Source organism: Schistocerca gregaria, chromosome 3 (assembly GCF_023897955.1).
Source record: "Schistocerca gregaria isolate iqSchGreg1 chromosome 3, iqSchGreg1.2, whole genome shotgun sequence".
Taxonomy (NCBI): domain Eukaryota; kingdom Metazoa; phylum Arthropoda; class Insecta; order Orthoptera; family Acrididae; genus Schistocerca; species Schistocerca gregaria.
The window spans coordinates 560814703-560842284 of NC_064922.1; the positions used below are offsets into that span (position 1 = coordinate 560814703).

General features: G+C 44.1%; 1 protein-coding gene across 1 annotated transcript in view; it reads right to left on the minus strand.

Moving 5' to 3' along the window:
* The window catches only part of LOC126354789 (protein scarlet-like), a 344992-nt gene that overhangs the window by 39950 nt on the left and 277460 nt on the right, over nt 1–27582 (minus strand). The window contains exon 10 of the mRNA XM_050004699.1: nt 9296–9523. Coding sequence (XP_049860656.1) covers nt 9296–9523 — 228 coding nt within the window. The remainder of the gene's footprint in view (nt 1–9295; nt 9524–27582) is intronic.

Consider the following 27582-nt stretch of genomic DNA (forward strand, 5'->3'; position numbering starts at 1 on the left):
TCCAGAAATCTGGAAATATGGAATATGCTTGTTGCCCTTCATCCACAGTTCGCGGTATATCATGTGAGAAAAGGGCAAGTTGAGTTTCACACGAGCGGTGCCTTCTAAAACCACACTGATTCATAGATACAAGCATCTCGGTGTTAAGAACATTTATAATAATCGAACTGACAATACGTTCTGGAATTCTGCAGCAAACCGTTGTTAGGAATATTAGCCTGTAATTTCGTCTGCCCGTTATTTTGCCCTTCTAATACGCATGAGTCACACTTTTTTCCATGGTCTTGGGACTTCCCGCTGGGAAAGAGTTCCGCGAAAAATGGAAGCTAAGTAAGGGGCCCATCCTGCACAGTGCTCTTTGAAAAACCAAACTGAAATCCCATCCGGACTTGGTAACACTTGTTTTCAACTCCTTCACTTGTTTCTCTGCGCCAGGGATGCTTATAACTATCTCGTCCATGCGAGGGTCTGCTAACGGTGGTATGTTTGTACGATTCTCCTTAGTGAACGATTTCTTGAGCGTGAAATTTTAGTTTTGCTAACTTCAGTTGCTCTCCAGAATAGTCAACAAGTGACTCGATGGAAACCTTAAACCAATTTAGCAGTTTTACATAGGATCAGAGTTTTCTCGGGTTTTGTACCAGGTCTTTTGCTAAGATGTGATGGTGGTGGTAACTCTATGCTTCACGCATAGATCTTTCACATACGCACGAGCCTCTACTAATCTTTGCTTGTCGTCATTTCCGCGTTCTCTGTTGAACCAAGAGTACAGCTTCTGCTCCCTCTCTGTTTTCCCAATCTTGTTATTAAGCCATGGAGGATATTTTCCGCCCTCAATATACTCACTACACACACAATTCTTCAGACCAATCGTCTTAAACTTTGCCTATAATTCCTGTACGTCTATGGTAGTGGAACAAAGTGATGGCATTTCACTTTCTAAGTGACATGCTGACAACTGCTTATCTGCTCTTTGTAGCATAAACACCATGCTAGCCGTCTTAACTGCTTTATTAACTTTCGTAACTATTGTTGTTATAATGATATCATGCTCGCTAATCCCCGTTTCCGTATTGACGTTGTAGCTACAGGGTCTAAGATATTTCCATTATACACCAAGAGGAAATGACGGAAAGGGAAAACACACTTTACTTTCCGCTCTGAAGACGTGTATCACCCGAGAGCTGGAGCCTCGCTCCAAAACAATGGGAATTCTACCAAGATCGCCAACGTACTTGTCAGCGATGGTCATCTGGGATAGAGCAGATCCAATATTCATCACTGAACACAATGCGACACCATTCTTCAGTACTCCACGCCTCCTGGTCGTGGCATCACCCCAAACGCAACCGTTTGTGTTGTGTTGTAACTGCAGCCCACTGATGGGATGGTTGTACCCTAGTTCAGCAGCTGATAGTCTTCGACCAATGTTAAAGTACGATACAGAATGTTTTAGGGTTCCATTACTTGTTCTCATACGGCAACCAGAGATGTGAAGTGAGGACGTGTGCGCCTACTCTTACATTCCCAAGCAGTCCAGCACAAGGTGCTGTCCCACAAGTCTGCATATTGAACGATTCTATCGCCCATTCTAACAGAGACCAACACTGAAGGACCAAAGAGACTGGTACAGGCATGCGTATTCAGATTTAGAGATATGTCAATAGGCAGAATACGGCGCTGCGGTCTGCAACGAAAACATAAACATAACACGTGCTGGGGTAGTTGTTAGATCGGTTACTGGTGCTACAATGGCAGGCCATCAAGATTTAAGTGAGCTTGAACGCGGTGTTATAGTCGGCGCACGAGCGAAGGGACACAGCATATTCGAGGTAGCGATGAAATGGGGATTTTCCCTTACGAACATGTCACGAGTGTACCATGGTCGGAAAAAGAGCCTGCAAGAACGGAACCAACGACGATTGAAGAGAATCGTTTAACGTGACGGAAGTGCAATCCTTCCCCAAATTGCTGCATATTTCAATTCTGGGCCACCAATAAGTGTCAGCGTGATAACCATTCAACGAAACAGCATTGATATGGGATTTCGGAATCGGAGGCCTACTCGTGTAGCCTTGATGACTGCGCGACACGGAGCTTTACGCCTCGCCTGAGCCCGTCAAAAAGAACATTGGACTGTTGATGACTGGAAGTGTGTTGCCTGGTCGGACGAGTCTCGTTTCACATTACATCGAACGGATGGACGTCTACAGTATGGAGACAAGCTTATGAATCCATGGACTCTGCTGACATTCAGGTGCAGGCTCTGTAATGGTGTGGGAGTTGGAGTGATATGGGACCCCTGATACGTCTAGATACGACTCTGACAGGTGACACGTACGTAAACATCCTGTTTGATCACCTGCATCCATTCATGTCCATTGTACATTCAGACGGACTTGTGCAATCCCAGCAGGACACTGCAACTCCCTCGTCCAGAATTGCTACAGAGTGGCTCCAGGAGCACTCTTTTGATTTTAAATCCTTCCGATGGCCATAAAACTCCCCAGTTATGAACATTATTGGGCATATCTGGGATGCCTGGGACGTTTTGTTCATAAGAGATCTCCGTTGTCAGCTCCCTCCAGCACTACTTCAGACATTAGTCGAGTCCATGCTACGTCGTGTAGCGGCACTTCTAAGTGCTCGTGGAGGCTCTAAGCGATATTAGACAAGTGTGCCAGCTGCTCTGGCTCTTCAGTGTGATGAGGTCCCTTTCAAACTCTGTCAGGTACTGTCAACGCTGTCTCAGACGAGTACGCATCATCTTGCCTTGCAGAGTGATCACTCATCATCTGACGCTGTTCTCGCGAAACAGGCCTGGTGACAATACTAAACACGTACAACACTAATGCACTATCATGCTTGTTCTACCCTCTGACAGTGATATCATATATCATCAACTGATATCGTTCCATTTTTACCACTATTTCACGGGTATTATTTTGTGAGTACTGTTCCTGCGTGTTAGGACGAGAAGGTTTGCATTTTTCGCTCTGGGTGGTGCATTTGTGGTATGGACTCAGGTTCCTGTTATCGGTAGAGGACAATCTGCGAGTGTAATTAGGAGAGGCACATTTCCCCAGCGAGACTGCCAATTTTCATGGAAGTTAGGCTTCTGCCTGTTTCATGCTTTTGTGGAGAGAGTCGATGCTCTGGCGTAGCTACGGGGGGTGCAGTGGGTGGAGGGGGGGAGGGCGAGGTACTGTGCTACCACAGTCGTCTCTAAGTTTGACATTTTGCCTTTTCCGCATGAGCGTCTAAGCCCTAGACGTCGTGCACCTACCAACTAGCACGAGAATGACAGTTGCTTTCACTCCACAGTTTTGTTTATCCATATAAACTGATTTGCCCCACCACTGCGTTTAGCACAAAGTGCCCAACGAATCATAGAAACACTGGTACAGACTAGCAGTAACTTCGTATTGTTAATGTGCGTTTTGTCCCCCAAGAGTGTGAAGTCTCTGCTGCACACTTCGGTTATTCGTGAAATGAGCGATATTCCAGCCTGTCACATTGACAGCATCATGGAATCGACCCCTCCATCACAGTTCTTTGAAAGTAGAGAGCGGAAGGCTATGAACTGAGATTGTAACCATTTGCCTGGAGCCTCTCGTTGAGAGTCATTTCGCCTCCAGGCTGTCACTGAGAGGAAGTCGTCATCGGTCATCGTCTGCAGCTCATTAGTGCACGTAACAGATGTGGAGACCTGTAAGTGGCGGAAATTGCGACAATGCGATCTACGTTCTGAGCAGTTCATTACTTGCTTACTTCGGCAAGTAACTTGTGTTGCAAAATTTCATTATAATATGACTTACCTTCTTGAATTATGAACTTGCCAGCTGTCCAGATCTAGCTATCTACACTTCCTCCAAACAGTTTTCCACAAATTTTTGTGTCTCGCCACGGTGTTAGAGTAATTTGATTTGAGTTTTAGTGAACTTTGCTCTCTGTGAATATACTGTGATTTGTATCAGTCATTAAAGCAAATAAGTAACTTTCAATCTCAGTCCTGACTCGTATTAGAAAATCTCTGATTCTCCTACAACTTTTCCAAGGTCAGGCAACCCAAAAATAACAATTGTAACCTGTTGCACACCCAAATTGTGGTTCTCGCTGTAGCAGTGTTTTCGTTGTGTGAAATGACGAAACTCAAGCTTCACCTGTTTAAGAATTCAGAGAAGTGAACGAGCATTGCAGTCAGTCTTCTTGAATGAGCAAAAATTGTGTTTTAACGAACACTGCAGTTAGGCTCCTCGACTCAGATCTGGGACACACTAGGTACAGCTTCACACCTGTCAAAAGTAACTGCAGCTCCAGTCATTTACATTCCTTCCGATGGCGTGTACTTGTACGAAGTTACATCTACATCTGGTCACGTCTTTTTGGTAGTTTCACTTCTTTTCTCAAGCAGGATATATCTGGAAATTCTCAGCAATGTGGCAACAGAACAAAACAGTCAAAGAACATAAAGCAAGACAAGTCACGAATCCAGACACTTTCCTCCTTTAATTTGTCTTTTTGGTCGTGTGAGAAAGCGACGATAGCAGAATATACGCACAAACGATGATCATCAATTCGGATATAGCCCCTTGCAAGACAGGGTTGAAAATGTCTCTAGTCCCGTGCAACTAAGAAAAATGTAGTTTTACAAACACTCAAAATTATGCATAAATAGAGGCCTTGACTGGAAGAAAGTACACCGTTAACAGTCATATTCTGGCCCTATCCAGTTCCTAGTTTCTTCCTCTGATATTCTTCACAACTCCGAAGCAAGAATGTTGTGAACGACATATCACATAAAAATGATCGAAAAAAAATAATATTCACGTTAAATCCACGGTGATCGGAATGGCTGCTCTGTCTAAATGACAGTTAACCCCTAGTGTTGTTTGTTACAGTAGGAAAGAGAGGAATTCCGCGTCGCGAGTCCTTGTTTCCTCAGCGAGTGTGTTTAGTTTACGCATATGTCGTGCAATCGGCAGTAAGGATATTGCACTTCCTCCTAATGACAGCTGTGCTTGACCACAGACATGACACTGTGATTTCATTCCTTCCAGAAGGTTTAACTCGAATAAGTTAGAATGTCGCAGATTTCATCTCAACAGTTGAAATTCGCATAAATCCGCACTATTGCATTAAGTCTACTGACAGCAATTTTGTGAAATGGAAGAACATAAATTCGTGTCTCTTGTTCCATGTCCTGATTCAACGGAGGGAAAATCCGGAGGTACCAGGTCATGAATAGTTCGTATGAATCCTCGCCTGGTTCTTGCTCTTTCCAAACAAATAAAGCTTTTCTGTGAGATTCAGTATGATCACAATGAGATCACTGATGTATGTAGCATTCGGCTTTGTTTTTCCATGTCCCATACGTATTGTCAACTTCTTTTCGTATCGGAATCCAGTTACGACTATTAAGACCCTTGGAAAACTATCTCAGCAATCAGAAGAACTCTATACGTCTACTATCAGCTTCAGCACGGTACCGTTATATGTAATTACCTTTATGTAACCAGTTACCGGCTCCACGTTCCGGCAGTGACAGACCACTATGTGCCTACAGCATCATTTGGATGCGGAATGGTATTGAAATAACACGCCATTCTCCAAGTCGGTGTTCAGTTTCCCAGATCTTGGAGCTCCTACTTCTCTGTGAAGTAGGTCCTCAACGGCCTTTGCGAGTCTGAGTGCAGCCCGTCCCAGTACTTACAACAAGGACGAATACGTGGAAGCACTGAGACTTGAATCTGGGGCTTGCACTTGGCTGTCACACTTGCAAAACCACTCAGAAGCGGACAGTGTTGCCCTTATTCATTAGATTAATGTAGGTGTTGTCTAAAATGTCAACGATACTCCGTTTGTCTAGCGGTGTGTGCCATTCGTGCACGTTTCGACTGTTGTGCAATCGCAGCAGAATCCAAAATTCCATTTATATACTGTGTGTAATTTCCGTCACAAACGATGTGCTTGGGTGCTGTGTACCGCCTTTTGTATTACTTCTAGGCCACCTTATATTGTAGAAAATGTTGATCTTGACTCGCCAATCAACGAGTTCCAAGAAGTACGTCAGGTGACATTTTTCACCCTCTTTCCGTTGCGAAACATTTAGGAATGGGTTTGACTTTCATTTACTTGTGCAGGACACACTGAGCCATGGTCGTTCCCTTATTAAAATTGTCTTCACGATTGTGTTTGACAATATCATTCGATAAATGCTGCGAGCGTACCTTTTTCATCATATTTGGAGCCATTTCATTATTGCTTATAGTCTTTGCCACCTGTTACAGTATATTTAGATAATCGTCCTTCGCAGAAATGTGCTGTCACCAGTCCAATGACACTGCAGTCAACCAAAAGACAAGATAATTTTTTGATATTCGTAATACGTAGTGCAACTTTTACTAAAGTGTTGCAGAATCAGACTGAGATGATGAAGATAAGCAGATGGTTTTTCCCATAGAAATGGAGAAGGTGGAGGGGAGGAAGAAGACACTGTGTGGAAGCAGAGTGCCAGCACAGGGGTGCGTCACATTTTTGGGACCAACACGATTTGCGTACACTGGCTAGCTGAAACATTATGACCGGCTGCTTAATAGCATGCTGGTCCAACATTATAACGCAACACAGCAGTGATTATTGGTAAATTTCAGGATATAGCGGGTGGTTGTAATTAAAATTTCCCTATTTAACATGTTATCATAACGAAAATAATTATCGTACGGGTACCAAACTTAGTAGCATTAATGTCCAGTGTACGGAGTGCGTGACTGCCATGCCTCACAGCGCCACCATCCAGTTCCAACTATAGCCACCAGGTGGCATGATCAGCCATCGTGATTCATAGCCTCACACACCTGACTAGTTGCACTGCACTTGTTGAGGTGTCAACAAAGCTTGGACAAAAGGTGCAGGGCATTATGGGTGAAGCTTTATTATCAAAACAACAGTAATGCTGTAGCTGTACGTTGAAAATATCGCTGGATGAATGGATTACGTAAAGGCCCTCTTTCTCCACCTGCTGTGCAGAGCATGAAGAATAAGTTTGAATCAACTGGAAAACTGGGCGTCGCTCCGGGAAGAGGCCGACGACCGGTTGCACCACAGGTGGTTGATGAAACCGCTGTTTCTATGACAGACAACGCTGCACGCAATTCCCGATCAGCAGGCAGTGCACTTGCTCTCTCATGAAAATTGAACACCCCATGGTCACTGAACGGAAAATGCTTCTCAAATGGTATCAGTACTAGCTGCATATCGTACAGCAGCTTGCACCACAGTACGCACAACGGCGGGTTCGCTTCGATCTCCACTCTCTTGCAAGGATTGATGTTGACGAGGGCGGGCCCTGGACCATCCTGTGGACAGACGAGGCTCATTTTTCTCTGACGGTTCAGGTGAACACACAGAATTGCCGAGTGCGGGGATCTTCACCTCCAGTCACTGTGCACGAAGTTCCTCTATGTGGTGAACGTGTCACCATATGGTGTGGCTTCGCGGCTACGTTCATTATTAGCCCTTTTTTTTTTTTAAACAGGTTGGTGCACAAGGACCGAAGACGTGCAATGTGACTGGCCAGCTTGTACCCGCCCTCCAGGAGAGAGACGCATTGAACTCAACAGTTCTTATGCAAGATGGGGCCCCATTCCATATCACAAGTGAAGTTGACCTGCTTCTCCAAAACACATTTGAAAACAATCGAATTATCAGCCGATCGTTTTCAAATGCTTGGCCGGCAATTTCACCTGAACCCACTCCCTGTGATTTCTGGTTGTGGGGCTATCTGAAGGACAGGGTTGACCAGGGGGACATTCACACATGTGCTGATCTAAAGCACAGCATATCAAGAGAGGTAGCCAGCATACCTACGGGCATGCTTCGTTCTGCTGTGCGGATTGCAATCCTGAGACTCTTCTCGACACTGATGGACGCCGTATGGAACCCTTTTTGTAGCAGTAATGCTACAGATATGTAATGGTATGATATACCGCATCAGCATACTAAAAATGTTTCGATTGAATTGCTCTACACCGTAGCGTACGGACCGGTGGTTTGTGTGAGCAGACCTGAAACCGATAGCGTCCCTGATGTCTTCTATCGGGTTCGGATCTGGCGAATTTAGTGGCCAAGACACCAATATTATCGTGGTCCTCAAACCATTGCATTACGATTATGGAACACTGAAAGGTGGCCCATAGTAATGTCCAAGTAGTCAACAGCCGTCGTGGTGTCTTAGATTTATATCATAGGTCTCATGGGAGCATGCTTCAATGTCGGCCATAGCATAATATTATCCCTGCAGCCGTGGGACGGTGCTTATATCGAGTCAAGATGGTGGCATACCTGGACACCATCGCCAACCTGGTGTAAGGAGGAAAATGATTCATTCTACACGTTTCCATCAATACATGACCTAATTTCGATTGTCCCATGGCCAGTGCAGCTGTAATTGACGATGGGAGCACATACGAGTCGTCTCCTGCGGAGCCCTATCTTCAATAAGTGTGCGCTGAACGGTGAACTCCAAAACAGCTGCACCTGCACCAACATTGTACCCTGTCGTCACATCTGTACAGATCGCCGCCTGTCCTTCTTTACATAGCCGGCAAGTCTCCAGTGTCCATGTCTGATGATGAGGCGCACAAATCCAGCCCACAGTCGTTTAATTGTGGTTTCTCTTGCTTCAGTTACTTTCCGTGGATCCCCCACGACAGCAGCACACGAAGAACCGGCCAGCTTCGTACTTTTCGATATCTTCGCAGGCGCTGAGCCTCAACAGTCCGCCCTTTGTAAAAGTCGCTTATGTCAGGAGATTTGTTTTTGCGCCTCGTAACGTCATTCGAATGACTCCCTCTCCGTTTTGCTCCAATTATATAAATATGATATCATAGTTCGGTAAAACGTGATTTTGATTTGTTGATAAACTGTCAACAATGTTCTGAAAAGAGTAAACTGCTACTCACGGTAAAGATAACAGTTTCAGCTGGAGACAGGCACAACGAAAAGACTGTTACACAATAAGCTTCCGGTGCAAGTCTTCTTCAGAAAGGAAACACTCACATTCACACAAGTAAGCACTCCTGACGCAAACGTGACCGCTGTCCGCGACAGCTCCGGCCAGAATGGTTCCGAAGAAGATTTTCGCCGAAAGCTCAATGTGTAACAGTCTTTTCGCTGTGCCCGTCTGGAGCTCAATGTGTCATCTTTACGGTAGGTAGCAATCCATCAGCGTTGCCACGTCTCTCGGCTACAATGTGGTTAGTCTTCCATAGAAAATTCGTTCAGTGCAACTTACCTCAGCGAAGACCTTGGCTAGGTAATAATGAAGGGTAGAGTAGAGACCACCGCCGTGCTCCCGCCTGAATAGCGGCATTTCGGCGTGGAAGGCTGAGATGGCGGCGTACATGGGCGAGAAGACGTTCTCCGAGACGAGCAGGAAGAGGGCGCCCTGCACCGCCTGGATGCCGCGCTGCGTCAGCGCGTCCGTGCCCAGGTAGCAGAGGCCCGCCATCAGCGCGATAGCCTGCAACACGCGAGCTCCCCGCCTCACCAAAACACCCGCGCTGCCTCAGCCCGAGTGGCCTGCACTCGTACCACTTAATGTCACAGTGTCACGAAAAGTGCACGATGAATATGTGACATCCACACACGGACAGAGATATTCCCAATCTTCATCGCACAATTCCTTCACACGCTGATACACAATGAAAACTGACTGACACTCTATCACATGTATTTCCACGCCTGAGAGGTATGTTGACGACGAGTTTTAATTCAGTGGGTTCCAGAAAATACTCTTCCCTATAGACGAAGAAACCGTAACTAAATGATGGCTAGTTAGCTTACATAACGTTACGGGAACTTTTCGGATTTAGATCACTACGCATCATACACAGGGAAAGTGCAAGTGCAGCTTATCGTTACTTCTGCACTTAGAGAGCGATTAGTTGATTGGCATGAGGGACATGGGAACAGAATGTCAACAGATCAAACAGGCAGCTGGCAGAACTGTAATGACTGCAGAATAGTTAATGAGAGATTGGCGATTGGAGAACCAAGGAAGGAATGCCAGTTTTGAAGTACGGAGAAACGCTATCACTGTGCACTGTCGCCGAAAACCAAGAAAAAAATTGTCAAAGGAGAAAGGAGAGAGTGGCAGAACGGCAAAGATTAGCGTGCAGAAATGACGAACTAAGCCAATCGTGGCAGTGCCCACCAGAGCCCTTGTCTACGTCAGGAATGAAAGAAAAAAACAAAGTTTTCACACCGCCCAGTCATATTGATGAGACCGCTACCTATGTTCGATACCAATGTGCAATAAACACTCTCAGTCGGCAGGAGGAAGCACTAGCTGTGGAGGCTATATAAAGCGAGTCGGGGATACGCAAAATACAGTTCAGTCGTCATCACAATGCCGAAATGGAGCGATTTATCTTACGGAGCGATTTATTTGACTTTCAGAAGGCCCTGATCATCGGATTTTGGCCAAAGCCGAAATGGCTAAGTTTGTAAACTGTTCGCGTTCCGCTGTGATTAAAGCATACGGCACATGAAAAATTAGTGGTCTCCAAAACCGTCGCTGACGCAACAGTGGTGCATCACATACCATAAATGACATGGGTGAATGACGGGTGCGCAGACAGATGTGCAACTGTTGAGCGACTGACCGCCCAGATGATGCAAGGGTCTACCCACAGTGTCTCCTCAACGAGGTATCAGCGAAAGTTGTTGCCTATGGGTCTCCACAGCAGGTGCCTGGTTATTGCTTCCATGGTGACTGATGTTTATCAGCGACGAAGGCTGGGATTTCCATGCCAACATCGCAATTGGACGTGCACTGATGGATCACGTTTTATGCTCCATTGGACAAATGGACGTTGGCTTGTAGGGCTTGAAACGTCTGAAAGCAACATCCTGTAACAGTCTTTGGAGCGTTATTCTCTGGTGAATGTTTCCGTGCCACTCCCTGGATGATCTCGTCAGTGTGGAAGGCACATAAATACAAGTATACTTCTACTGCTGACCATCATGCCTACCCTTACATGCAGTTTGTTTTTCCTCAGCACGATGGCATCTACCAGCAGGACAATGCAACGTGTCACACAGCTGGTAATGTACGGGCGTCGTTGGAAGAACACCAGGATAAGTTTACCGTTATCCCCTGGCCACCAAACTCCTCGAATCTGAACCCAATCAGGAATCTGTGGCACCACCTCGTTAGGGCTGTTCGCGACCTGAATCGCCAACCGTGAAACCTAGCGCAGCCGGCCACGACACTGGACTCGTCATGGCTCCACATCCCTGGCCGTACCTTGCAGACTCTCATTGACTCTCTATTGCAGCGGTCCGCCCTGCAAAAGGTGGTTATTCAGACTTTTCACCGGCGATCACATTAACGTGACTAGGCAGTATGTGTAATTTCTGGATGGTGGACTTGACAAGTCTAGTCTTGAGCCGAGAATCGAGTCGCAGCCGAACAAGCCGCCCCAGTCAGCCACTTGCCAGGCGTCATAGGCTAGCGAACCAGTTCGGCAAGAGAGCGCCCAATGACACGTTGACAGTTGGACCATTCCAACTTCCCCTCACCAATTTGTTTAATGCAGTATAATAAGAAGTCAGCACACAAAGACAAGCGTACAAGATAGATAAGAAGCACCCTTCAGAGAACGAGGCTCGAGGTCACCTCCCGAGACTTCTATCCCCCTTACGGCGCAGTTAAATGGAGGAAGGAACTGTAGTAAAAAATACTACTGTCACACCTTATACACACATAATGTAGCGTTAACATCACAACGAACATACATTTAGTAGTAGCTACAGTACAACAGAATATGCTAATTCAGTTGAGACAGGCTCGAAGTGTTTACCGAAGTGCATTCACTTGAAATAGCTAGGTAAAGGGGCCTCTTTTGCCATATAAATCTTCCCTTTCGTGTATTATTTCATATTTCTTAAGAATATAGTAATTTTTCCATTTGCACTTTATGTATCTTGTGTCTTTTTTATTTCTCTTCTGTAGTTGACAATTTAATAGTACAAAAAACAAGAAAACTACTAAAATTCTAAAAATTGCCTGGTCTGTAGTTCCAAGGTGTGTAGGGTCCGAATAGCACTACAAGATATGAAAACAAGAAAACACAGCTCTCTCTCGTTTTCGAGAACATCGAGTTTGAGAACTTTACGCTCGTTTACTGCATAGCCTTTAGTATACGAGGAGTCCGAATCCAAGTCAGTAAGCGCTTAGTTTCTCAAGAGCGAGTTCTGTACATGGTATCTCGCTTCCGCAAAATTTTTCCATTGCTATGTACTTGCAAAAAGAGATTTAGTATCACTGTGGAAGTTATCCACATAAAATGTGTCATTTTCATGATCATAAACCCGAAAAGAGTATTGCAAGAGACGAGTGGCTCATTTGGTCTAATGGTGAAAACACCAGTTGATGGCTACGCGCGGTAATACAAGAATGTTGTGATAGCATCATCAAAATCCAGCAAACTAACAATTAATTATACTCCGAAAAGATTTTTATATCTTACGTCTTGAATCCATAAGTGAGACAACAGCAATCTGTTTTGTTTTTCGATTCATGGAGAGGGCAAACGTACCCGAGCTTTTACGACGAAATTTTTCAAGTTGGAGAGAGTCTGAAAACGTGCTCTACGAAAGTAATTCCTCTAAAATGTACCTCTTTGGTGCAGATTTACGATGTGCATTTTGACAGGCAGGAGAAGAATCTCATAAAACGGCTACAAAATTACGCTTATGTCGTCGAACAGAACAGAGGAATAGCTTCAAGCGAAGATCGCATAAAATTTCAATCCATCGTACGCCGTCAGTCGTACATATGACTTGCCTGCACCAGTATTAGTTGATATGCTTCGTCATGCGCGGAACACCGAAACTGCGTGACGACCGAGGACTGTCTATGAATTGAAACCAAGGCGGCTTTGCAATAGACACATTGAGCAAAACCATACACATGAAAGAATTCGGCGTTCATTATATGTGCTGCATGCGCGATATAATTGTTTTCCCTATTTCTACGACCAGTATTATGCTGATTTATGCAGTGCTACACATGTTACACATTATATTTGTCACAAATGTAAATACAGTAATATAAACAAGAAGACTATATTCTCGTGTATCCTTTTTTTATTTCTAATCTCCTATGAAACAATGTTCTCCTTCTTCGGGATGAGGTGTATGAAAGTAACAAATCTGTACAGCCATAATGAATCTGGTTTTAAAATTCCGCGGTAACTCGCTCTGCTGCAGATTCCTTGAATAGTAGCGACAGTACGAAGCATCTAACTTCTCCTGAAATTTTCGAACTCGATTTTCTCGAAAACGATTGAGAGCGGGATCTTCCTGTTTACATATGATCAGTTCCTCGTCCTAACTTACACATCTCATTATGAATAAAATCGGTGAGGGGACGTTCGTACGGTCTCCTGTGAGCTGCACTATGGACTGTTCTGTAGCCTCCACAGCAGCAGAATTTCTAGTACATTCCAGGCTACGTAATGTAGGTGCTTTCTTATTTTTGGCAGAGTTAAAGAGACCATGAGGGAGCTGGACCTTCTTATTCATTCGTGTAACTAGCTCTTACTGAAGTTAACCAGAATAAGTTTCATCTCTATTACTTGTTAAGTTGTATTTTTCTGCATAGCTCCTTCCAAACTACCCAGATAAATGTTGATATAAAGATAAATATGTGCCTTGCGCCTACAGCATGAGGTAATACGAGACAACCGAGAGACTCTTGTAAGCTTAGAGCAATCTAAAGGTCTATGTTCTTTCCCTTGACGTAACCACTACCATTAAAATATACATTGTGCAACTCAATAAAAGGGTCACATTTTCTAAACACCGTAATTGTCTCCCATTGCAACGCATAAGTTTCAAATTCGGCTCGAAAATGACTAAAAACTTCCTCTGCAGTGGTGAAAAAGTGTGGTCTCCTGCGACGTCACCCTCGCGCTCGGCGACACTTCAAAACTACAAGATGTTGACACTTGCCAAAAAAACACCAGAGCTCAGAAGTTCATATCAAATGCAAGGTCGATTAAAAATGTCACACTGGAACCAAACTTCACCAGTTCTCCTCAAAGCAGCCACGACGTACCACATGATGAGTAGGTCTTCACACCCTTTTTTAGTCACATTTCAGCCCTGCTTTCGAAGCCTCTACGGTGGAAGTCAGAACCGCCATGTCCAGCGTTGAAATCGCGGGGGTTTCCTTCCAGGTGACCAAGGCAAACGTTTCAGACACACCACCGCTCAGTACCGACAGGGAAAAGGCTTCAAGAGGTGGCATCAGTAGTGTCAATGAAACACCCTTTCCCTTCCGGCGTTGATTCCAAAACATTTCACGGTCGATTTTGTGTACGACCACAGGACGCCAGTTCAACGACATAGCGCCAGTCAACTAAGAGGTATTGAAATGGTTGCCTGTCACAGCGGCACGTGGTAATCAGTGACTGTCTGTCTCTGTACAGGTACATTTTTAACGCGCACGGATGGGACCAAGGGTGTTGCCGAAATGGGCTGGTCTTAGAGGAATTGTATTGTATTGTATTGTATGTTAACCGGGGACCTAGAAACGACGGAGAGGCACCGTTCCCACCGCAGCCGCAGTGGTCCACAACCCCACGACGACTACCGCAGTCCACTTCACCTTCACCCCTCCGCCGCCCCACCCCGAGCCCAGGGTTATTGTGCGGTTCGGCCGCAGGTGGACCCCCCGCCCCCCCCCCCCCCCCCCCCCCCCAGGGGAACGTCTCACACCAGACGAGTGTAACCGCTATGTATGCGTGGTTGAGTAATGGTGGTGTACGTGTACGTGGAGAACTTGTTTGTGCAGCAATCGCCGACATAGTGTAGCTGAGGCGGAATAAGGGGAACCAGCCTGCATTCGCCGTGGCAGATGGAAAACCGCCTAAAAACCATCCACAGACTCGCCGGCTCACCTGACCTCGACACAAGTCCGCCGGGCGAATGCGAGACGGGGACCAGGCGCTCCTTCCCGCCCGGAAAGCGGTGCGTTAGACCGCACGGCCAACCGGGCGGGCATGGTCTTAGAAGTACCCTTGGCCATTTTAATCACTCTTGTGTCAATATCGCACGCGCCCTCTCTCCTCAGTGATCATGCCACAGGAGGATTCAAAACAGGAGGGCTGAAAAGGGATATAACACCCCTTCCTGCTTCGAAACACGTTCAGATTTCGTCGAATGGTTTTGAATGATCCCAACTGTTTCTACCCTGTGCACCAGTCCAAGCAATGCGGGCAGTGGTGGTTGCAGGCCAAAGATGTTCTTAGAGATTGGTTGAGTCGTCCGAGCGGTGTCAGCAGTATCGAAGGTTCTCAGGGACGTTGTCCAGTGTCACACCGCACTGCGAACTGTCGTTTTCGGCAGTAAAATGTTTGTAACTCAACGCTCCAGGCGTAGGGATGGTTTCATTGGCGCCCTTTATGTCACTCCCAAGGGCTTTTCGTGTCGATACTAAGCGGCGCACAGTGGATCAGTCTCTTGAAAACATGACTAAAACGGGATTGAGAGCGGGACCTTTCTGTTTACATACGATCAGGCTATGAAATAGGCTGCAGTGATGGTGGAACTTCTAAACGCCAGCTGTGCAGACTATCAGGTGTTCATTTCATCTGTTATACTTCATGCCAAACGCGGCAATTCATTGTCAGTGGTGCGTGCAGCTGGCCAGGCTAGTAAATAGTCTTGCAGTAAGAGACAAATGTTTGTGTTCTATGTAAGTGAAGCGAATATTTTCAGTACAGAAGGTGTTCCACGAGGTATGTACTCATTAAAAAACATTATGATTAATTCAGGTTTTTAATTTACATAATTCTGGAAAATGAACGAGAAAATTGTAAAATGAGATAAAAAAATAGATGCAAGTTACGAATTCCGCGACGTTCCTCTTTCTTTTGCACTGTGTCCGTAAGTATATATTTTTACCTCTACAAATTAACCTTCAAATCCAGCTGCTAGTATCAACTCCGGCTTTGAGCCACGTTTCAATAGATATATGAAAATTGATGTTATTGAGTCAGTTTGAAAATGACAATAAAATTAATTAATTACGAGCTACATTTGTACAATTCAAATTATAATAGACGCATAGAAGCATTGTAAAGAACAAAATAAGTAGAAAAAGGACAGAAACAAGGCTTTCTCCTTCACAGTGGGTTGAACAACGTAGAAAAGGACAGAGGTCGCTGCGCTGAGATTACTGTTTTCTAGACTTCAAGAAATGATTACATTCCTGGCTCACATTTAAAACTGAATATTTAGGATATTTATAAACGAAATTGTTAGTATTAAGTAACCTATAACGACCCGTAAATATAGCCTTTTATATAAATAAAAAGTCTTTCTTCTTTTTTTCCACCATCTTGAGTGACGATGGACATTATCATCCTACCTTACACCTCACATGAACTTCTGACCTTTTTTCCGGCTGTGTCGATACCCTGCCCTTGGGAGACGTCGCCTGGCACCACACTTTTGCAGCATTACAGGTAAAGGTTGTAGACAGCTTTGACCCGAATTTGAAACTTCTGCGTCGTAGCTTGAGACAATTAAGGCGATTCGAAAAAGTGACCCTATAAATGTGTTACGCGATTTACACACTACGTGATCAAAAGTATCCGGGCACCTGGTTGAAAATAACTTACAAGTTCGTGGTGCCCTCCATCGGTAATTCTGGAATTCAGTTTGGTGTTGGTCAACCCTTACCACTCATGACAGCTTCCACTGTCGCAAGCATACGTTAAATTAGGTAATCGAAAGTTTCTTGGGGAATGGCAGCCCATTCCTCACGGAGTGCTGCACCGAGCAGCAGCATCAATGGTGGTCGGTGAGGCCGGGCACAAAGTCAGCGTTCCAAATCATTCCATAGGTGTTCTATAGTATTCAGATCAGGACTCTTTGCAAGCCAGTCCATTACAGGGACGTTATTGTCGCGTAACCACTCCGACACATGACGTGCATTACGAACAGGTGCTCCATCGTGTTCAAAGATGAAAAGGCCATCCCCGAATCGCTCTTCAACAGTGGGAAGCTAGAAGGTGCTTAAACATTTGTAGGCCTCTGCTGTGATAGTGCCAAGCAAAACACCAAGGGGTGCAAGTCTCCTCCCTGAAAAATCCAGCCACACCATAACACCGCCGCCTCCGAATTTTACTGTTGGCATCACACACACTGGCAGATGACGTTCACTGGGCATTCACCATACCAACACCCTGTCAAGCGGTTGCCACAATGTTGCTCCGCAATTCGTCACTCCACACAATGTTTTTTCACTGTTCAGTCGTCCAATTTTTACGCTCCTTACCCCAAGCGAGGCGTCGTTCGGCATTTAGCGGCGTGATGTGTGGCTTGTGAGCAGCCGCTCGACCATGAAATCCAACTTTTATCGACTCTCGCCTAAGAGTCGTAGTACTTGAAGTGGATCCTGATGGAGACTGAAATTCCTGTGTGATGGTCTGGATGGATGTCTGCCTACTACACATTACGACCCTCTTCAACTGTCGGTCGTCGCTGGCAGTCAACAGGCGAAGTCGACCTTTACGCTTTTGTGCTGTACGTGTCCCTTCATGTATCCACTTCACTATCACATCGGAAACAGTGGACCTAGGAATGTTTAGGAGTGTGGAAATCTCGGGTACAGACGTATGATACAAGTGACACCCAATCACCTGCCCACGTTCGAAGTCCGTGAGTTCCGCGGATTAACTCATTCTGCTTCCTCACGCTGTCTAATGACTGCTGACTTCGCTGATATGGAGTACCTGGCAGTAGGTGGCAGCACAATGCACCTAATATGAAAAACGTATGTTTTTGGGGTTGTCCGAATACTTTTGACCACATAGTGTATGTTTCGTTCTCTTCCTCGAAGGGTTATTCTTGTCAGACAAATAACAGGAATTAGCCTGTAGTGTGACAGAAGAGATTTGCCTTATGGCCAAGGGAAACATTCAGAACCTTCACAGGAACTATAGAATTGGTGTTATTTTTAATAAGTATCAGACAAAAATATGAATACGTAACGCATGTTCGAGTATCTGCTCGGGTGTGTGAAGCGGAAAAACGTCCATGACTTTCAAAGGAACCAGAATTTTGGTATTATTTTTAATAAGTATCAGACAAAAATATGAATACGTTATGCATGTTCGAGTATCTGCTCGGGTGTATGAAACGGAAAAAGTCGATGACTTTTTCGTCATATGTAGTTACCTACTTACCGATCGATTATAAAAATTTATCATACAAGAAAACAATTCCGGGCTGTCGTAAGAGTGAGCGCTGCAGTGCCATGGGCCAAAGCTAAGACGGAACAAGTAGTTTGGCAGTTAAAGAGCTTGTATACTCCTTTCAGAACTTTCAATATTTGTCTCAAGCGCTGAAAGACTACTACTGTAATTATATCTCTCCATCGCCCGAATCCTCGGTAACTGATGTCACTATTAGAGATTCAATTTGGAACGATTTTTGTTCGAAAAAAAGTACATACACACAATGGAACCAGTGCAAGTAATTTAAAAACTATTTGTTGAAAACACAAAATACAGCGTTGTGCGAAGCCAAAGATATATTAATAATAATTCCTCCACCGTTGCACTTCATTGTCGTACATAATCAGATTGCAACTGCCTGTTAGTTATACTATCATTTATTTGAAAATGTATGTTGTTTTTGTTAATACTAAAGTGTTGTAAATAGGTGAAAAACATATGAACTTCTTTATGATTATGACTAAGTTCTTTTGTGTGTGTTCTGATCAAAGCTAAATTAAGCAGCTTAGTAATTTTATGGTGAGCTGTGAGTAAAATTGTGTGGTTGCAATTCCTGGCTGTACGGTTACGTAACGTTAGCTGTATTCTTGGTTGTCAAATCGGTGACTGCATTATTAAGACATCATTTTATTGAAGTATTTGATGTAGAAACAGAGTTAGTTACTCGAGCGGGTATAATAGTTAATCTGCGTCAAAGTAAACAGCAAAGTCCAACTGCTACACATCAAACACGACCACCCGCTGAAGCATGTATTGTTGAATGATAAATTAGCTCTCCTGTGGCTACGTTAGCACTTAAATTTGTGTCCAAACATCTCAATTGTATTAACTGCACACTCGTGGCTGTCGCGTGGATGACTCATGTAGGAAAAATTGTACATGCAAACAGAGGTTACGAATGAAAAAGTAGTTAATGTACTGTAGGGTTTACTCATGCGTGTATGGGGCATATCTTACGTCGCGAATTCAGTATATTATGCCTCTGTACTGCACTCCATATATGAAGCCAGGCTTCGACAAAAGCGTAACGTCAGACAGAAAACATAATATGTCGTCTCGGTCTACCATTTCTCGGTCCAACGGATAGTACTACCGTAATTTTTCAATCTGTTTTCAGGGTGGAAGAGTTTCACATTCAGTCACGTACAGCGCCTATACAGCGGAACAAGATATCTGTTGTGATACGGTGAAGATTGGTGCCTCGGTCTTTCTATTCAGTATCGCAGTCAGTGTGATATTCTACACTATACGAAAATGAGAGAGGGATAGCCTGTAGTACACAACCCTGGTAAATAAACGTCTAAAGGTATAGCTATTATTACAAGATACGCAGTTTGGTGAGAAACAGTCTGGAAAGCTTGTAAGGGTGTTGCAGGATATGTTGTGCTAAGAGCTAATTGTTAAGAAAAAAAATCGAAAAGTTTCGCCGTTTCCGAGTTAATCATCATTCAGGTTAGCCAATGGGTCGTTGCGCGAGCAAATTCAAGCAGCCCGCAAGGTATAACGTAGATTGTAGTGCACGAGACTGCGCAGTCTTGGCTCGGGTTTCATCTCTACTACCGTCCAATATCCAATTTCTGCATCGCACTCATGTTAGATTTTAAGAAACAATACGACGAACACGTTTGAAGCCAGCGTCTCTGGCGGGTCGCTCGAATTTGTGCTCACAATGGTCTCATTGTCTAACTTCAATGCTAATTAAATCGGAAACGGCGCAACATCTCGATTTTTTTTCCTTAACACTTGTTTCTCAACCCAATGTACCCTGCAACACCCTTACAAGCTCCCTCCCCCGATAAGGAGATGTTAAAGGAAACGCGATTGACAGTGCGCACATTCATAGATGACACCGGAACTGGAACTGTGGATATTCAAGGAAAAGCAGGAACGTTTAATTCCCTTTCAAATTGTTCATTTCGAAAGGAAAATCCAGGACTACTTCCACAAGCAGATTGCTGCAGCACTGCAAAGTTTGGTAATATCGATGTTACTTTATGTCCGTTGAGAAACGCCTGTAATAAGAAAAATCCAGCAAAATCTTCAGACCCGATGGAATCCCTGTCAGATTCTGCACAAGAATTCTACCTGAGTTAGCCTCTCTACGGACCATAACATACTACAGATCCGTAGAACAAAATGTCTGTCTTTAGGTATTGAGATAAAGCATATATCAGACAATGCTACAAGGCGGTTAGCAGCAGTGATCCACAAAACTTCAACCAATACCTTTGACATCTGACTGTTGTACAAGCTTAGTAAATATTCTGAGCTCAAACGTAACGAGAGTCCACAGCTCGTGGTCATGCGGTAGCGTTCTCGCTTCCCGCGCCCGTGCTCCCGGGTTCGATTCCCGGCGGGGTCAGGGATTTTCTCTGCCTCGTGATGACTGGTTGTTGTCCGTAGGTTACTTAGGTTTAAGTAGTTCTAAGTTCTAGGGGACTGCTGACCATAGATCTAAAGTCCCATAGTGCTCAGAGCCATTTGAACCAAACGTAACGAATTGTCTCAAACAGTATTACCTCATTCATGTCAACGATGTAAAGGATGTCATGACCACCTTTGACTGCAAACATTTTTTATTCCTTAAATGAGTCTATTGTAGCCTCAGCCGTATGTTATTATCAGATGGAGTACTTCAAAACTGCGTGCTGAATTGCTGTTACATAAGGTCATGAATGCGGCAACTATATAATAAAATAACACATTACTAACACTGTACTTCGGCAAATGCCAAAACTTAAGAAATATTCTGACACGTGTGTATGAACATCATGAGATGAGTATTCAACTGGAAGAATGCGTCTACATTAAACCCTGGGGCGTGATGATGAAATTATACATGTCAGACCATTTTTGCTGAAGCACAGTATGAATAACTTGTTATTTTATTATTTAATTGCCATATGAATTATTTATGTGCAATTCTGTAATTACGTTCAGTACTTCAAAGTTCCGTTGTACACCACTTCATAATCACTCTCAGGGTGCATCATGTTTTAACGTCGTGTATTTTGTACGTCGATAGGATGCTTTTGCTCTACCTAGGGATTTACCCTCAATTTTAGGTGATGACGTCAGAATAGTAAGAGCATTGTTGACGTTTGTGTAGCGCCAGGAGTATGTCCAATTTACTTGGACTATGATTTTAATCTGTTTTGGATGGCTGACTCTTCCTATCATTAGCGCGATTAATCATCTGTCTTGATGTTATCCAACGTTTCATTATGCCACTAACTTCCGACAACGGTATGAATAGATATACCGGAATGTTTATGGGACATCTTTATGACTGTGGCTATGGTTGTACGGGTGTTGCTTTTTAATGTTAAAAGACTAACTTCTTCTGAACCAGTACCAGAAGCTGGAGAAAGGGCGCTGACAGTCATACTGTTCAGCGGTCAACGATTTTCAGCCAGAGCTATGCAACGAATTATATACTCTAAAACTGACCATATAAGCTTAGCATTGCTTAAGCAGTGCCCCGGTAGCCTTATTTGCATATTCATAAAGCCATGCGAAGACAGATCTAGAAGAATCAGTTAAGAATTTTCATATCGGACGACGGTCTCCTTATTAGGAAATAACAAAACAAAAAAAAAAAAATGGCTCTGAGCACTATGGGACTCAACATCTGAGGTCATCAGTCCCCTAGAACTTAGAACTACTTACACCTAACTAGCCTAAGGACATTACACACATCCATGCCCGAGGCAGGATTCGAACCTGCGACCGTAGCAGTCGCGTGGTTCCGGATTGAAGCGCCTATAACCGCTTGGCGACCGCGGCCGGCTAGGAAATAACAACTTTGTATTAGGATGCTTTATGTCTTCTGTAATATCAACATGATCATTAGCCACATACTTTCTGGTAAGACCTACAGATCATAATTTCGTCCACACCAGCAGCTTTTCTCACCATAAAATCGAGCTGCCGTCCCAAAAATTAAGAGGATTCATGATATTACATTGCTGGCCATCAGTTATTTCTTCCGGGTATTGTTGCTAAGTCTTGATATCATTACCGTCGAGCTAATACATTTTAGTAAGGTTCATGATTCGGTCTGATTCATAGTTACGAGTTGCGTAACTTTTGGAGAATTTTGTTTCTAAAGATCTCATGTAGGGCTTTTACAAAATGTTTGATGCACTAGCTAATTTATAGCCAATAATTGCAGAATTGCTAACACATTTGCCTGTGACGGACCTCTTTGTCGTTCAGTTTTGGCAATGGTGATAGACGATTCTCACTGAACACATCCTGCCTCAGATCCTGAATTCATATTCATGGAAAGTGATGCTCTCAATATGCGCTGCTTGCTTTGAGGATATATACCGCCTAGAGTACATTCCTCCTCATTTGTAGGTACAGTCAGTACAACGGAGCTGCTCTGGTCATTACTGTTAAAACCGGCTCCAAGATGCACAGGTCACTGAGATCGATTAGTGTATTAAGCCAGGAAGATGCCTCTTACGCATCGGTTTCACCCCTCCACACTGCGCTAGGAAGGGGTATGGACTAGATTCACGTGTAGGCCATTTCAGATGCAGAGAGATGTGGGTAATGACATCCCCTGAGCGCCGCAGTGGTCCAAATGAAAGGGGAATGCTGCATTAACCCGTAATCAGCGCAGACCTCACGTTAAATTACAGCATCGACAAATTCCGACTCGTCCGGAAAGCTGCTTGCAGTTTTATTAGCGCGTTCAGTGTCACGGTCACCGTGTTCTCCACCTGTCACAGCAGAATGTGTTAGACGGCGGGTTTAGTGTGAGAGTTATATGCACAGAACAGATTCTTTTCCTTTCTTTTCCAATCCGGCTTTTTCAAGCAGCTGAATTGTGATTGTTTCATTAGCAAGGTTAACACTAATTTTGCATCTACATACATACTCCGCAAGCCATTCTACATTGCATGGTGATTCGCGTGTCGAGGGAGGTAAAAATAATTTCCTATACGGCTGTACAAGCCCTAACCTCTCTGTTGATATTGTGATCCCTAAGAGACGTATACAGGGGGTAAACAAAAATACGTAAATACTCAAAACAAAACACATTACGATGCGTAATACGGAGTAGGAAAACTGGTGTTATTGAGAACAGCTTCCAGTCGTCTCGGAATGGATAAATACAGGTCCTGTATGGGTTTAGTGGAATCGTACGCTATTCCTCCTGCAACATAGTGTAGACTTGTGTAACGAATATGGAGGTGGATCGCGATCACGCACTCTTCTCTGCAAAACAGACGCAGGGGCTTAACAATAATGAATTCTGGTGACTGTGGAGGCCAAGGTAGATGCAACAATCCATCTTCAGTCTTAAAAAAATCGGTCCCAGACGACTACAGATGTGTGAACAGATGACCTGTCGTCTTGGAACACAGCATCATCATTGGGGAATAAACGCTGTACAATGGGATGGATCCGATCCACCAAATCAGTCACACATTTACTGCCAGTACTACGACTTCCAGCCTGACATTAAGCCTACCATGGCCGGACGCTGTGGCCGAGCGGTTCTAGGCGCTTCAGTCCGGAACCGCGCTGCTGCTATGGTCGCACGTTCGAATCCTGCCTCGGGCATGGATGTGTGTGGTGTCGTAAGGTTAGTTAGGTTTAAGTAGTTCTAAGTCTAAGGGACTGCTAACCTCAGATGTTTAGTCTCATAGTGCTTAGAGCCAATTGAACCAAGACTACCATGTGGTTGCCTAAATGATCAACAATCTACATCTACATCCATACTCCGCAAGCCACCTGACGGTGTGTGGCGGAGGGCACCCTGAGTACCACTATCGGTTCTCTCTTCTATTCCAGTCTCGTATTGTTCGTGGGAAGAAGGATTGTCGGTATGCTTCTGTGTGAGCTCTAATCTCTCTGCTTTTATCCTCATTGTCTCTTCGAGAGATATACGTAGGAGGGAGCAATATACTGCTTCACTCCTCGGTGAAGGTATGTTCTCGAAACTTTAACAAAAGCCCGTAGCGAGCTACTGAGCGTCTCTGCTGCAGAGTCTTCCACTGGAGTTTATCTATCATCTCCGTAGCGCTTTCGTGATTACTAAATGATTCTGTAACGAAGCGTGCTGCTCTCCGTTGGATTTCTCTATCTCTTCTATCAACCCTATCTGGTACGGATCCCACACTGGTGAGCAGTATTCAAGCAGTGGGCGACAAGCGTACTGTAACCTACTTTCTTTGTTTTCGGATTGCATTTCCTTAGGATTCTTCCAGTCTGGCAACTGCTTTACCGACGATCAACTTTATATGATCATTCCATTTTAAATCACTCCTAATGCGTACTCCCAGGTAATTTATGGAATTTGCTTCCAGTTGCTGCCCTGCTATTTTGTAGATAAATGATAAGGGATCTATCTTTCTACGTATTCGCAGCACATTACACTTGTCTACATTGAGATTCAATTGCCATTCCCTGCACCATGCGTCAATTCTCTGCAGATTCTCCTGCATTTCAGTACAATTTTCCATTGTTACAACCTCTCGATACACCAAAGCATCATCTGCAAAAAGCCTCAGTGAACTTCCGATGTCATCCACAAGGTCATTTATGTACATTGTGAATAGCAACGGTCCTATGACACTCCCCTGCGGCACACCTGAAATCACTCTTACTTCGGAAGACTCCTCTCCATTGAGCACGACATGCTGCATTCTGTTATCTAGGAACTCTTCAATCCAATCACACAGTTGGTCTGATAGTCCATATGCTCTTACTTTGTTCATTAAACGATTGTGGGGAACTGTATCGAACGCCTTGCGGAAGTCAAGAAACCCGGCATCTACCTGTGAACCCGTGTCTAAGGCCCTCTGAGTCTCGTGGATGAATAGCGCGAGCTGGGTTTCACACAACCGTCTTTTTCGAAACCCATGCTGATTCCTAAAGAGTAGATTTCTAGTCTCCAAGAAAGTCATTATATTCTAACATAATACGTGTTCCAAAATTCTACAACTGATCAACGTTATAGATATAGATCTATAGTTCTGCACATCTGTTCGACGTCCCTTCTTGAAAACGGGGATGACCTGTGCCGTTTTCCAATACTTTGGAACGTTACGCTCTTCTAGAGACCTACGGTACACCGCTGCAGGAACGGGGGCAAGTTCCTTCCCGTACTCTGTGTAAAATCGAACTGGTATCCCATCAGGTCCAGCGGCCTTTCCTCTTTTGAGCGATTTTAATTGTTTCTCTATCCCTCTCTCGTCTATTTCGATATCTACCATTTTGTCATCTGTGCGACAATCTAGAGAAGGAACTACGGTGCAGTTTTCCTCAGTGAAACAACTTTGGAAAAATACATTTAGTATTTCGGCCTTCAGTCTGTCATCCTCTGTTTCAGTACCATTTTGGTCACAGAGTGTCTGGACATTTTCTTTTTATCCACCTACCGCTTTGACATAGGACCAAAATTTCTTAGGATTTTCTGCCAAGTCAGTACATTGAACTTTACTTTAGAATTCATTGAACGCCTCTAGCATAGCCCTCCTCACATTACATTTCGCTTCGCGTAATTTTTGTTTGTCTGCAAGGCTTTGGCTATGTTTATGTTTGCTGTGAAGTGCCCTTTGCTTCCGCAGCAGTTTTGTAACTCGTTTGTTGTACCACGGTGGCTCTTTTCCATCTCTTACGACCTTGCTTGGCACATACTCATCTAACGCATAATGTACGATGGTTTTGAACTTTGTCCACTGATCCTCAACACTATCTGCACTTGAGACAAAACTGTTTTTTAATATTTCTGTTTACGGCTTAAATCATCGATGCAGTAACCGCTTTATGATCGCTGATTCCCTGTTCTGCCTTTAACTCTTTCAAATAGTTTGGGTCTGTTTGTCATCAGAAGGTCTAATATGTTATCGCCACGAGTCGGTTCTCTGTTTAACTGCTCAAGGTAGTTGTCAGATAAAGTACTTAAAAAAACTTAACTGGATTCTTTGGCCCTGCCACCCGTTGTAAACATTTGAGTCTCCCTGTCTATGTCCGGCAAATTAAAATCTCCACACACAAATATAACATGGTGGAGAAATCTACTCAAAATATTTTCCAAATTATCCTTCAGGTGCTCAGCCAGAACAGCTGCTGAGCCAGGGGGCCTATAGAGACATCCAATTACCATATCAATCCACACAGTGTTTCACTATTGGATCGTAAACTCGGCCAAAAGTTGGAAAGAATGTGAAAAATAACTCATACGACGAAATTACGTCCTTCCCTTGCTCCATAGTACAAGTTTCATGGCTTTGGCACTACATTTTCCCTTGTACGGACATTTGCCGGGTTTTCGAATCCCATTTCGGCGCGAAATTCCCTGCGTATGGAGCCCCCTTCTCATCGTTCGTGGTGTTTTGACGCTGACAGGATTCGCGAGTGCGACATCCAGTTCTTCAGTGAGTTTTACAGCTGATTATCTCTTAATTTATGTCAAATTCCTCCTCAATGACCGTCTGTCACTATAAGCCAAGATTCCCTTTCGTTCGCGTTGTCACTTAGCGGATTTCATTTTCCCACTTTCCCTGTAGGCGGTTGTCGTCGTTGTGGCCTTCAGTCCAAAGACTGCTTCAATGCAGCTCTCCTTGCTACTCTATCCTGTGCAAGCTTCTTAATCTCTATTCATCTCTTAGTCTCTCTCTTCGATTTTAGCCCCCCCCCCCCCCCCACTCTTCCCTCATGTACTAAACTGGCGATCCCTTGATGCCTCCGAATATGTCCTACCAGCCGAACCCTTCTTTTAGTCAAGTTATACCACAAATTTCTCCCCACTTCTACTCAGTACCTCCTCATTAGTTGCGTGGTTTATCCATCTAATTTTCAGGATTCCTCTGTGGCACTACATTTCAAAAGATTCCATTCTCTTCTTGTTTAAACTATTTATCGTCCATTTTGTACTTTCATACATGGCTACACTCCATAGAAATATTTTCAGAAGGGACTTCCTCAGACTTAAATCTATATTCGATATTAACAAATTTCTGTTCTTCATAAGAGGTTTTCTTGCCATTGCCAGACTACATTTTATATGCTCCCTAATTCGACCATCATAAATTATTTTACTTCCCTAATTGCAAAACTCAATACTGCTGTGTCTCATTTCCTAATATAATTCCCACAGTAACACGTGATTTAATTCGACTACATTCCATTGTTCTCGTTTTTCTTTGGTTTATGTTCATCAAATATGCTCCTTTCAAGATGCTGTCCATTCCATTCAACTGCTCTTCTAAGTCCTTTGATGTCTCTGATACAATTACAGTCTTAT